The 13,794-nt window shown below is 39.5% G+C and overlaps 2 protein-coding genes across 2 annotated transcripts in view; both read left to right on the forward strand.

The window, feature by feature from the left end:
* Positions 1-13,794, forward strand: part of LOC309712231 (CD5 antigen-like) — a 229,228-nt gene that overhangs the window by 26,093 nt on the left and 189,341 nt on the right. The window lies entirely within an intron of this gene.
* LOC309712222 (uncharacterized protein) lies at positions 1,098-11,111 on the forward strand. The gene is made up of 5 exons (XM_082542871.1): positions 1,098-1,277; positions 1,400-1,431; positions 1,851-1,918; positions 4,452-5,924; positions 7,923-11,111. Exons 3-5 carry the CDS (start codon positions 1,908-1,910, stop codon positions 9,493-9,495), a joined length of 3,057 nt encoding a protein of 1,018 aa, XP_082398997.1. The 5' UTR covers positions 1,098-1,277; positions 1,400-1,431; positions 1,851-1,907; the 3' UTR covers positions 9,496-11,111.

A 13,794-nucleotide genomic window follows, 5' to 3' on the forward strand; every position in this document is an offset into this window, starting at 1 on the left:
TTAAATCCTAGCTATGTTCTCCCCACTAAAAAGGTCGTAAAAGCAGTGAAAATTTAGTTTTTACAGAATAAAATGTGAACAGGCAGGACTGAGGCTCAAAGCCTCAGTGTGTAGCTGTCCATACCTCAACGTTACAAAAGCACAACTACTGTCCACACCCCAACCACACCTCACCTCACAGTAAATGATCATTTCCATTTCAAGCATTTCCAAATAATCATTCCCATACTGCCAGTATAAATATACACAGTATACTGCCATCACAACAATATACATGTTTTACACACTCCTTTTGTTGTTGACATTTACAGGCTGTGTGCAAAATGCCACACTCTTCAAATTCATGCCAGCTATTATTTTTACGTCCAGTAGGTGTCCTGCTAGAGCAAATGAAGCTTCAAGAAGCTTCGCGTTGGGGTGAACCAATTGGATGAAAAGCTTCAGTGCTTCATCTGCCCATCACTAGAGAAAATCCATGTCATGTGTCGCTGTGTGCAGGCAGGAGTAGTGGACCCAAAGTGCAGACTCACGGCAGGCAAACGTGTACTTCAAACTCAGCTTTTATTGCTGGACGGCAAAAACGTAACAAAAATCCAAATAAACTTACATAAGCAGGCAGACAGAACACACAGCATAAACAAGGGTAGATCACAACACGGACACAGAGAAACACAGGGCTTAAATACACAGAGGGAGCAATCAGGGAATGGGTAACAGGAGGGAAACACAGCTGGGGCAAATCAGGCCTAACGAGACAAAGGAAGCAAAGCCAGACGCATTTACATGAGACACAGACTTTCAAAGTAAAACAGGAAACATAACCCAGACCGAACTTACAGACACAGACTCACAGGCAGGCACTACAGAGGGAACAGAGACGTGGGACCAGGGCAGACACAGACACGGAGATATAGCCGACAGGGGAGACAGCAACTAAGGATTACACAGAGACATAAACCATAAGACAGAACTCTAACAAAGAAACCAAAGACTGGAAATGATAAATAATATAATAAACTCAAAAACCCTGGGTCAACGACCCAGGCATCCTAACAGTCCACATTTCCTTATTTCTTTAGAGCTTGTGAAGAAATATGAACATACAAGGACAAGACTCAGCTATTTAAGTGTTTGATCTTTGCAGGCATTGACCTTAATGTTCACATCACTGGGATTATAGTAAATAATTGAAAAGGTTGAGGTAACGTTTCTAAACATACCCCACTTCCACCTACGGGTACTTTTTCAAAGACCTGTGAAAGTCTTCATTTTGAAAAGTAGGTACAGCAACTCCTGGCGTGACTTGCTGTGAGATCATGTGATCACACAGTATGTGTCTCTTCCTGTCAGTATAAAAGCTCTGAACACTCACGCCCCTCTGATCTCTCTGCCTCCTCAGCATCAGAAAGCTTCCTGAAACCAAGACAATAGGTAAGAAGCTAAGATTCAAACTCAGACTAAATGATTTCACAAAAACTGAACCAAATTATTCAATAAATAAATCTAACAGTGTGGAAAGCAGGAGAAAAGTTATCATCAAAAACTAAAATACCTTTGATTACAGAAAACTTAAAGCAGGAAAGCAAAATATAAATGTGATTTATATTTCTATTTATAGATCTACAGATGTATTCATGAGTGAGCACAGTTCATTTTTGTACAATAAACTGTAGAAACCTCGATGAATGCAGAAAGAACAAACTCTCAGTCTCTCAGTATCTCTCTGTAATTCTGACACTGAGTGATTCTGCACTCAGATGATGTGAGAGTGTCACAGAGGGGAACAAACACAGGTTCTGTATTTAAGTGTCCTCGTCAATATCAAATAAACACTCGATTTCTTTCCCTAGAGACCAACGCCTGTTTAAGCATCGCTGTGTGAAGACTCCTTCAGCCACATAATCACCATGGCAACAGAGTGAGTGACCACAACACTTCATTAGCTGATCTCTGGTAGTTACTCGCCTGCTGTTGTTCATCTTTAATTGTGGTCAAACAGCTTGTAGATGAATTACTGCCACCTTTAGGTATCAGTGGAACATGACATCCTCTGAGGTAGTAAAACAATGACAATACAGACAAAAAAAAAAAAATAGATTAAAAAAGCAATCAGCACCTGACCACATGCACATCTCAGCTGCCACCACAGCTTTGAGTTTCCTGGACCAGTAACTCTGTTAAAAGACAGATATTAAGCAAAATTCAAATGTGTGGCACACCTGAAGGTGGAGGGTTTGTCCACCTTCAGCAGATCATCATCTGCTGTTTGGAAATGTATTCAGCCAACAAAAACATGCAAACTCTCGTATAATTTATGCATGAAGACCAAGAAAAACAGTGCATAGGTTGCTAATGTGAATCATTCAACATCGGCTCAGCTGCTCATTAGCGACAGACTGTTTTTGAGCTGTGTTTATGCAGCTCAAAAACATGAACAGAATCCACCTGTACTTGGGCAAAGATTTGTGTCCACAAAATATAGTGAGTGTTCAGGAAAAATGTTAACATCCTGGACGAAGGATTATCATATGACACACTTATTTTACACAGTCGAAAAGCCTACACTGTAAGCAACATCAGCGGGCAAACTTTTCCAGATGACCTGAAGAGCTGAGCTGGATCATAGTTTACAAGTCAAGAAACACTCTGAAGCTGATGTTGGAGACCATGCAGGGAGGTGCTCAGTGTTTGTGATTGTCACGCAAGTAAAGGTTCAGTTTACAAAAGAATAATGAAAGAATCCATCTGCAGCCTTCCTGGTGGGTAGTAGACACTCTGTACCAAGGAAAACAGTGTTATCTTTACAGACTGCATACACATTAAGATTGTGTTATTCTGAAGCTGTCCTCTCAGTGGGAGGTTTTTGTACTTTGGAAAGCGATTATGTTCACCCCCTCATACTGATAAGGGTATTCTAATACAGTAGTTTGCCCACAGCAGACCTTTCTGACCTTCACATGGCTGCAGACATTGTTCTAGACAGATGTCAGACTTTGCGGTCAGCACCAGAATTCAGTCATCATGTTACAAAGCAACAGTGTTGTTTTAATGCACACAGAAGCTTTAGTATGCACAGGTTAACCCAGCTAAGAGTGAGAAACCAAATCCTTCCTGTCACGGCTCAGAGTGGGTGAAACTCAGAGCTGACTTTGCCAGGTGACTTTTGGGTTTGTTTTTTTGTTTTTTAACTGACATATGAAGAGGCATGTTTGAGATGCATTTCAGTTTTTAAAAATATTTCATTGCAAAGGGTACCATGACTCAAAAACAAGTTTGCAAATAATAGTGCACGTGAAAAACCAGGTAAAGTGTTTCCAGCCTTTGTGAGTGCTCACCAAATCGTAAACCTCATCTCTGCATCTCTGCATATTTGCTGCTGTAAAATTTTTCCAAATCATTTAAAGTGCTATTAACATTAACATACCAGCTGAGCTCTGTGCAGACCCCAGTGCTGTATTTTTAATCTCAGAGGTTTTGTTTTTTTATTGTTTCACTTTTTTTAACGTTAAAATCTGTTTGTTTGCAATGATTTGCCTTCTTGTGTCTGATAAGCTTTAGTTGAGTTTTTTGTTGCAAATTCTGTGCTTCTGTTGACTTTGTTTATTTATTATCTTCACCTTGTAATGGAGCAGTTTGCAGGTGAAGCACATGCAATGAGAATCAGCACCTTTAAGTCTGAGGCCACAGGTCTCAGCCAGAATTGGGCAAAGTGCTCAAGTGGAGGAGTTTGAGTAATTTTACTGAAGTTAAGGGTCTCGTTCTTGAATGAGGAAATAGCAGAGCAGGAGGTTGACAGGTGCAATGAAGGGAGGCTCCGAAGTTGTCAATTTGCAGGTTGAGCGATATTTGGATCAACTATGGGCACAAGCACTGGGAAGTGGCTAAAACATTTAGATCAAGGATACTAGTGCCTGGGTTCTCCCTTAGAGATGGCGTGAGGTTCTCAGTCATTCAGGAGGGACTCAGAGTATGACCTGAGTCCGTTCTAAGGAGCCAGTTGAGGTGATATGGGTATCTGATATGGGTTCCTCCTGGGTGAAGTGTTACGGGCAAGTTCCACCAGAAGTAGAGGATAAACTCTGGGGGACGCCCAGGACATGCTGGAGAGATGACATTTCTCGGCTGGCCTGGGAACACCTGTGTTCTCCAGATAAGCCGAAGGAGGCGGATGGGGACAAGGTTGTCTGGCCTTCTCTGGTTAGGCTGCTGTTCCCATGACGCAGCTTCAGACAAGAGGTAGAAAATGTATTGATGGAAACTGTGTTTTATCATCTATTATATCACTTCTTTACTCCAAACATGCAGTGAGATCTACGCAGAACGATTAGTTTTAATAAGCATATAAGTTTGTATAAATTAAATAAATTTAATGAAAATGAAAAATTATGTACAAACACAAATGATACAGACATATAATTTCATACTGAATAAATTGTTTGATTATTCTGCAGGATGAAGAAAAACTCATCGAACAGTGTGTGGATCAGTTCAGGACCTCCTGCTATCTACAAGCTGAAACCGCAGAAAAAGAACTTTGGAACATTCACAACAGTCACTGTAGGTATAAAAAATCCAAACAAGACAAATAAAACCATCTTACTTGTGGGTGAAACAGGAGCAGGAAAATCTACTCTGATCAACGCTCTGTTTAACTACACCATGGGAGTAAAGTGGGAGGATAAAGTCTGGTTTGAGATCATAGAGAAGAGCAGTCAGACACAAAGTCAGACATCAGATGTGATCGTGTACGAGATCTTTGGTTTTGAAGATAAAACTCTGCCCTACTCTCTGACCATCATTAATACTCCTGGATATGGAAAAAATAAAGGGATTAAACATGATGAAATTGTCAGGCAAACATTATTGGACTTGTTCCGATCAGAGGATGGGGTTCATGAAGTTCATGCAGTGGGTCTGGTGGTGAAGGCGGGGGAGAATCGTCTTGCTGACCGACTCACGTACATCTTCAACTCAGTGCTGTCTTTATTCGGAAAAGATGTGGAGAGAAACACTGTTGTTCTCATCACACACTCGGGGATTGGAACACCTACAACTACACTTAAAGCTTTTGATGATGCAAATATTAAATGTGTCAGAAATAAGGAAAATGTCCCTGTTCACTTCCTGTTTAATAACCAACAGAACCTCCTGAGAAAAAATGAAAATGAGTTTTTTCTATTGCACGCATGGAAAGTAACAAATACAGAATTACGTCGATTAAGAGAGTTCCTGGAGAAAACTTCACCTCAACAACTGGAGACATTTATGTTGAATGAACGAATCAGACTAACAGCCTGCATCCAAAACCTGCACGAACGAATTGAACTGACTGAACTGAAACAGTCAGAAATCCAACAGTTTCAACAAGCTCTGATGAATAAAAACCAGGAGAATAAGAAGTTCACTGTTGAAATTGATGAGGTCTACAAAGAGAAACGACTTATACGTGGTGGGTTTTATGAAGGAGCTGTCTGCTGTATGGTCTGTGAGGAGAACTGTCACTATCCTGGATGCACAATTGCTTGCAACCCTGAAACCTGTGAGGTTATGGAAGAGGGCCACTGCACTTCATGTACTCGTAGGTGTCCTACATCACATCATGTGAAAGACAAGTGGAGGTATGTGACCAGTAGAAAGAGAGTTCAGGGAACCAAAGAGGAAATAAAAATGAAGTTTAAGAACAAAGGGAAACTTTTAAAACGTCTAAATGAGGTCATGAAAGTTCTAACCAGAGAGAAGTCAGAGTGGCTGGATGAGTCCTACCAACTTGTTGTCACACTGCAGCAGAACGTTAATTCAGTGTCAGCTTATGTACACGTGGAGTTCCTGATTGAGAAAATGAAGGAGAGAGGAGACACAGAGAAGGTCCAGAATCTGGAGGAGATGAGAAGCAGAGTGGATGAAAGAACCAGAGCAGCATTAAGGTATGTACATTCAACTAAAAGCACTTCAATAAGGAGAAATGATCTGAGAGATTTATTTAAGTACAGAGTTGAAGTAATAAACTGCTAATTGACAGACTGGAGTCCAACAACTGAAGGGACGTAGGGCAGGATCCCAGAGTCTAGATGGTGTTGGTAGAACTGAAGTAGCTGGACACTTAGCAGAAACTCTCTGTTGTGAGCCCTGAACACTGAGATTTAAAGCACAAACACCTACAGTTGATTAGCTGTGAGACGGTGGGCAAGAAAATAAGTAGACTAGAGTGAAAATGACTCTGGTCAAAATGAGCTGAATTTGACACTATAGGAAAGAAGAGTGAAAGACTAGACCTGCAGCCTAAAGAGCAGGAATGTATGCAGCTGAGTAACTACAAATTAGGGCTGGGTATCGTCTCTGATTTCTAACATCATTTCAATTCACAAGGTCCTGATTCGATTCGATCCCCGATTTCGATCCGACTCGATTTGAATTGGGGACATTTTGCCTCAGACAGTCAGAAATATTATAATTCTGATCACTTATCAGTACATATTCATATTTTTCATATCTATAAAAAGAAACCTGATACTTGTGAGACTTCATCAGAGGTGTAAACATCACAGCAGATACCTTTGTGTCAAAGTAACAATAAAACACAGAAAAACATGAAGGAGATTTTCCTGATCTGGTTTTTTTATAGCAGATAACCTTAAAAATATTCTGCAGTAGAACAAAAATGAAAGAAAACCATGAATCAACATGTCAACAGTAACTGATGCTGCTGAAGTGAAGCAGAGTAATGTTACAAATGGTTTTTTAGACACAGCTAAGAGTTTTGCAATTAAAAAGTCCAAATTTCTTCGGTATTGAACAGCAGAAATGAGAATTTCATTTTTCATTTTTGAAAAAAAAGCTGATGCGTAATAAGCGAGGGAATAATGCAGAAAACAGAGATTTGAGATGGGAAACTGTTTTAGTACACTGACAGAGAGAGAGAGAAAGAGCTGTGCAGGAAGTGTGATTTTATCATAGAAGCAAAACAGCAAAGATAAGAAGAAATTAATGACGATATTTATCAAATATCTTTTGCTGCTGGTTCAGTCAATTTTGGTTGGAGAGTGATGAGACCTGCAGCATCAGAATCTGTGAGATGTCAGCTTTCAGCCCCGACGGCATGTCTGCGTACATTCTGTCAGGTGAGAAAGCCGACATCTCACAGATTCTGATGGGTCGGGTCCACGCATTGTGTTTACGTCTTTGTGTGGAATTTGTTTACCTGCTCTCTCCAAAAGTTGATTCTGTTCATTTGGACGTAGAGTTTTGTGGGAGAAACGTTTCGTCAGTCATCCAAGTGACTTCTTCAGTCTCAGCTGACTGCAGGTTTCCCCAATCTTATAAACAGTACATTTGCATAATGACTATGCAAATGTACTGTAGCCGAGCGTCTCAAGAGCCTACGTAAGGTTGAAGCTGCTCCATCTCTGGACCTGTGCCACTGTTTATTTTTTAAGCTAACTTCAGTCACACAGACTTGGAGAATGATTTCCCTAAATGAAATCTGTCGCAAAGAGTCTGCTTACCCAGAATCCTGCTTGTGATTGGTTTGGTTACTAGCAGATTACTGTGGTCAGCCACAGGTTGTCTGGGAGATCCTGGCTTTTCTATAATCACTCACCAACTGAGCAGCAAGACAACTTACAAAAGTGTCATTCAAACCAGAAATAGAAAAGGTTCACCTTCAAAGTAAAAGCTAGGTCTTTCATTTCAAAAGCAACAACTTTTACTGTGAAGGCAACATTCTCCATTTCTGTTTTTTTGTAGCACTCAGCTATTATTAGTTGGGAAGTGTTTGGAGACCAGTTAGCACTTCTTGTGCTACCTGTGGATGACTGTGGCAGTCTGCTCATGGCCAAAGCAATCACAAGAAGATTTTTTTGGACTCCTGACATGTAAATAATCACTTTAAGCAAGTAATGAGTCTATTTTTTTCTTCTATGCAGGATCAGTAACAGATTATCAGAGGATGAAAATGTTGATCTGATCTCTTCAGGATTTCCTGCTGTCTACCAGCTGAGACCAAAGAAAGAGACATTTGGAACTTTGACAAGAATGACTGTTGGTGAAAAAAATGTGATAAAAACAAATAAAACCATCTTACTTGTGGGTGAATCAGGAACAGGAAAATCTACTTTGATCAATGCTCTGGTCAATTACACCATGGGAGTGAAGTGGGAGGATGAAGTCTGGTTTCAGATCGTAGAAAACGTAAATACAAGTCAGACAGAAAGTCAGACTTCAGATGTGATCGTGTACGAGATCTTTGGTTTTGAAGATAAAACTCTGCCCTACTCTCTGACCATCATCGATACTCCTGGATACGGAGACACCAGAGGGATTGGATGTGATGAGATTGTCATTCAAAGATTATTTGACTTGTTCCGATCAGAGCATGGAGTTCATGAAGTTCATGCAGTGGGTCTGGTGATGAAGGCGAGTGAGAATCGACTGAGTGACCGACTGTCATACATCTTTGATTCAGTGATGTCTCTGTTTGGAAAAGACATGGAGAAAAGCATTGTAGCTCTGATCACACACTCAGATGGAAGACGTCCTAAAAATGCTTTTCAAGCTCTTGAAGCAGCAAAAATAAACTGTGCGAAAAATGAGAAGAACCAGCCTGTTTACTTCCTGTTTAATAGCTGTCAGCATGAAGACCGAACAGAGGAAGGAGAATACATGAAAATTGCTGGTCAAATATCAGAGAAAGGAATGAGAGATTTCACAGATTTTCTGGAAAAAACTTCACCTCAAAAACTTGGCAAAACTGTGGATGTTCTGAATGAACGGATCAGACTGACAGCCTGCATCCAAAACCTGCAAGAGAGAATCAAACTCACTGAACTAAAGCAGACAGAAATCAGACAGATTCAAGAAGCTCTGAAGAAACATAAAGAAGGGATGAAAAAACATCAGAATTTCACTGTTGAACTTGATGAAGTCTACAAAGATAAAAAACATATAAATGGTGGAATGTATTTAGTTTTTTATAGAGGAGCTGTCTGCTGTAAAGTCTGTGAGGAGAACTGTCACTATCCTGGATGCACAATGGCCTGGTATGCTAAACACTGTGAGGTCATGAAAGATGGCTGCTGCACTGTTTGCACTGGAAAGTGTCTTGCATTAGATCATGTGAAAGACAACTGGATCTATGTGACAAAGACAAGAAAAATTCAGAGGGCTATAGAAGATGTGAAACAGAAGTACGAAAAGCACAAGGCAGAAAGTCAGAACACACTGAGCTTGTTGCAAAATCTTGAACGTGAAATGAACCAACTGACAGCAGAGAAGTCACAGTTCCTGGATCAGTCCTACCAACATCTTGTCAGACTGGAGCAGATCGCTCTGAAAGCTGATTCAGCGTCCACTATTGTCCACCTGGACTTCCTGATTGAGAAGATGGATGAGGAAGGAAACATGGAGAAGGTCCAGAAACTAGAGGAGATGAGAAGCAGAGTGGATGAAGGAACCAAAGTAGCTCTGCAGTACAGTTATAGTATGATCAAAAAAAAGTGAAAAAACAAAGATTCACTAAAGTTAAAAAAAACTTTTAATTTTTGATTTTGAGCTGTGGAGATACTTTAAACATCAAATCATTCGCTTTTTTGATTAATTTTTGTTTGATAAATATGGAAATTTGCACAACAAACCACACTGTTTTTTTTTAGGTCATACAAGATTTGTCAACTTAATAAATAAACAAATATAAATTTCTCTCCTTTCATCCCAGACTGCACCGTTATTAAGTTCCTCAGTCCTTTGCATCCATCCTTTACATTACTCCCATCTTGTGTCAGCAACCAGCTATTGATGCTGAAAGCACTTGTTTCATGCTCATAGGAAACTGTAGTCTCTGTTTTATGGGTTTGTCGATATCCAGGAGCTGGGTAAGCTGAGAGGTCCGCAGCTGTTTTCTGGTTGTTTGCACGTGCACTTTGTGGATAAAATGCTGATCTGTGCTTGTAAATCCTTGGTCTGTGTTCACTTCTCTGACATCAATTACTGTCTGCACCATGTGTGGAATAAACGAGATTCAGTGATTTTTCATCCCAACAGATGAATTTCCTCTAGTTAACCACATTTACTAACATGTGTGATGTAGAGTTTGAAAAAGTGTTTGATAACTTCTTTAATATTATTATATAATTAATTATATCATTAATAATATTATTATATATTCTATAATATTTCATATTAGTCAGGAAGGTTATGATGATGATGGAGAGGGGAGCATGTCTTGTCTAATAATACAGGCAAGTTAAGCAGGTGCAGGCTCAGCAGCACTTGTCTAATATGACACCATGTGAGTGATGTATGGATGTTGTTGTTTGAAAAAAACTCCACCTTTAATTTTTATTCATATTTTAATCTTCCAATAGCTAATGACAGTTAACCGTATCACATAATGCTCAAGCCTTTTAATTCAGCAGATTGTTTTTTCTTATGTTATTAATGCATTTTAATATTCTTAAAAATAAGCATAGCCTAGCTTTATGTAAAAGTCACTGCATGCAATATTTTAAAATTGTGTTCAACTAATAATACACGATTAATTGATGTACAGTAACAGTAGAAAGATCATTGCATGATGAGAGAGATGGGGACTAGAAATCCAACTTCAGTGTTTGTGAAGAGTCCAGTCCTGAAATCTGATCTTCTTTCATCTGATTGGATTCTTCATGTGTGTTCATGCTCTGAATGACTGCTTGAAATATTTCTGATGACTCAGGCTGAGTGGAAACATTTGGATCCTTTCATGTTAGATTTGTTCAAATTCTCTCTATTCTGTTGTTCCACATAAAATCATCTCCTGCTTGATGCACTTTTCTGTCAATCCTCAATAAAATCTCTGCTCCATTCAGTAAGTCTGCTCATAGTGTCTTCACTGGATCATCAGTTGTTTCTCTTTGTAGGTTCTTAAAAGTCAGGTCTACAAATACTTACACAATAGCACAGTAGCACACCTTTTGTAATTTGGCCTCTTTATAGCGACAAATTGTTCAAGTTAAACAACACTTTTTAATTCAAGAGGATGAACAATGATTTTGCATTAACTGTTTATGATGTTTACTTCTGTTAATCTTGTACAGATTTTGTTTTGTGCTATGGTTATTAAATTTAAATAAACAGTTTCTTGTTGTATTCATATATTTCTTTTAGATAAAGTTATTAGGGACCGAGAACTGAGAGTGCGAAGGCCCTATTGTATCTGCTTCATTTATTATTATTATTATTATTATTATTATTATTATTATTATTATTATTATTATTATATGGCAAACTCTCCTGCATACACCAAGTCAGCCTTCACTTTACTACAAAAATATTTACTTTAGATGTCCTGGGACTGAAATTGCTCTGACAGCATTGTCCCACATTTATTGGTTTTGTTGAAAAGGCATAATAACGGAGTGGGAGCATGTGAGGTTGTAGGAGGGAGGAACTATCTCATGAAAGTTAATGTGCGGTGAGCTCCAGTCCTGCTTCACATACAGTGAAATAAGCAGCAGCTGTCAAACGTCCTGCAATGGCCTGAATGCAAACAGTAAAAAGTGTTGGTAAGAGCTCTGAGTTTGAAAAGAGGTTAGTAGTAATTAAAACTGATCATTATATCTGGATGAAGCTTTCGAGATGAAACATTTTGTTTTCAGTGCTGTTCAAAGGATTTGAAACTGTGACTCAGCAGCTTACAGCACCGCTGTGTCAGTCTCACGTTTAACAGCAAGAAAAAACTGAATCACAATTAAACTTTACACTGGGTATTTGTGCTTTGACAGGTGTAAATCCTGTACCAACCAACTGATGCAGACTGTTTACGGAGCTCTCAAACCACTTCCCTTTCTTTACTTCCTGCATGCGTGCGGTTTGATGTGAAAACAACTCAATGAGAACAATGTTCTCTGCTTAAACTGACCCTGTTCACAGTTTGAAAACAGAGGATCTCTTAGATTTTCAGAACCCTTACCAAACAAAAGTGTGGTAGCAGAGTGTGCTGTCTACTTTACTCATTTTTGAACAATGACTGGCACAAATTCTTCTATAGATATTCTCTGGCTACACAGACCACAGGTTAAATATTCAGATTATCTGATCAGTTCCCAGACTAGTTCCTAGATTAGGCACAGATTAGGTGCAGGCTGATACGGTACAGGAACCTAGCAGCTGGTGGAGTCCCGATGTTGCATGATGCTCGCTGGAGAAGAGCCAGAACTTTTACATGTTTTATATCAATCACAGAGACTGAGTACATTATTTTACAACCTACATATAATATTTAACTATAACATTATATATAACATCAGTTCAGTTCTCTATACATAATACTTACAGTATAATTCTTTTCTGTAAAATATAAACACATGGATATTGTCTGCAATTCTTATATTAGTGACACGGACCTGTGTGTTTTATGTATTTATGTGTGTTTACAGTTTGTAAGCAGTTCACAAAGATCACTCTGATACCAAGAATTCGTTTGTGCCACCACAAACAAATACACCACCTGCCTCCTTCAATCGGCTACAGCTCAAAAGAGTGGAAAAAACTGCAAGACTACAGAAACCACAAGCTCCTGGTTACTGAGTCTGCAATGAGCGCTTAAGTGACAGTGTGCACAATAAACAGGAAATATATATATTGAATAGCTAATGACAGTATCACATAATATACAGACCCTTTCCAAAAAATTTGAATATCATGGAAAAGTTGATTTATTTCCATAATTCCTTTCAAAACATTAAATTTTCATAGATTATAGATTCAGGGCCCACAACTTAAATGATTTCATGCACTTAGTTGTTTATTTGTACATAATTTGGGCTTCCAGCTCATAAAACCCATGAAAACAGGATTTCGAAAAAATAGAATACTATGAAGACATCAGCCCAAATTTTGCAGGGCATGAATGATTTAAACTGAGTGTCACACATAATTCATCTACTACACAAAGAACCTGCACAGGTTTTTCCAGGTGTCATTAAATTGCTTCACTTTGATCCAATTGTTTCAGTTAGGTGCAATATGGGGAATACTGTAGACTTGACTGACCAGAAGAGCATCATTGATACCCTCCATAGGATGGGTAAGCCACAAACGTTCATAGCTAAGGAGGCTGGCTGTTCACAGAGTGCTGCGTCCAAGCATATCAATGGAAAGTCTAATGGAAGGGCAAAATGTGGCAGGAGCAGATGCACCAGCAGAAGAGATGACCGTGGCCTTCAGCGGATTATCAGACAGAAGATTCAAGAATCTGGTAGAGATCCAGAAAGAGTGGAATGAGGCAGGAGTCAAAGCTTCAAAACCACTTCTGAGCCTGAGCCAACGTCGCAAAGGACTCAACTGGGCCAAGGAGAAGATGGACTGGACTGTTGGCCAGTAGTCCAAGGTCCTCTTTTCAGATGAAAGTAAAGTGTGCCTTTCATTCAGGAATCAAGGTCCAAGTGTTTGGAGAAAGACAGGTGAGAAACAGAACCCAAGCTGCTTGAGGTTCAGTGTGAAATATCCACAGTCTGTCGTGTTTTGGGGTGGAATGCAGGTGTTGGTAAACTCTGCTTTCTTAAATCCAAGGTCACCGCAGCAGTCTACCAGAATGTTTTAGAGGATTTCCTGATTCCTTCTGCTGAGGATTTGTATGGAGATGCAGATTTCATCTTCCAGCAGGACCTAGGCCCTGCCCATACCGCCAGAAGCACCAAAACCTGGTTTGATTGCCATGCCATCACAGTGCTTGACTGGCCAGCCAACTCACCGGACCTAAGCCCCATTGAGAATCTATGCGGTATAATCAAGAGGAAAAAGAGGTCCACCAGACCCCAA

This window comes from Aulonocara stuartgranti (genome assembly GCF_965226115.1).
Source record: "Aulonocara stuartgranti genome assembly, chromosome: 7".
Taxonomy (NCBI): Eukaryota; Metazoa; Chordata; class Actinopteri; order Cichliformes; family Cichlidae; genus Aulonocara; species Aulonocara stuartgranti.

Bases quoted from the DNA above. Each gene is read 5' to 3' on its own strand.
- LOC309712222 (XM_082542871.1), top strand. The intron at 5,925-7,922 runs GTATGTACATTC...TCTTCTATGCAG, and splicing joins AGAACCAGAGCAGCATTAAG to GATCAGTAACAGATTATCAG.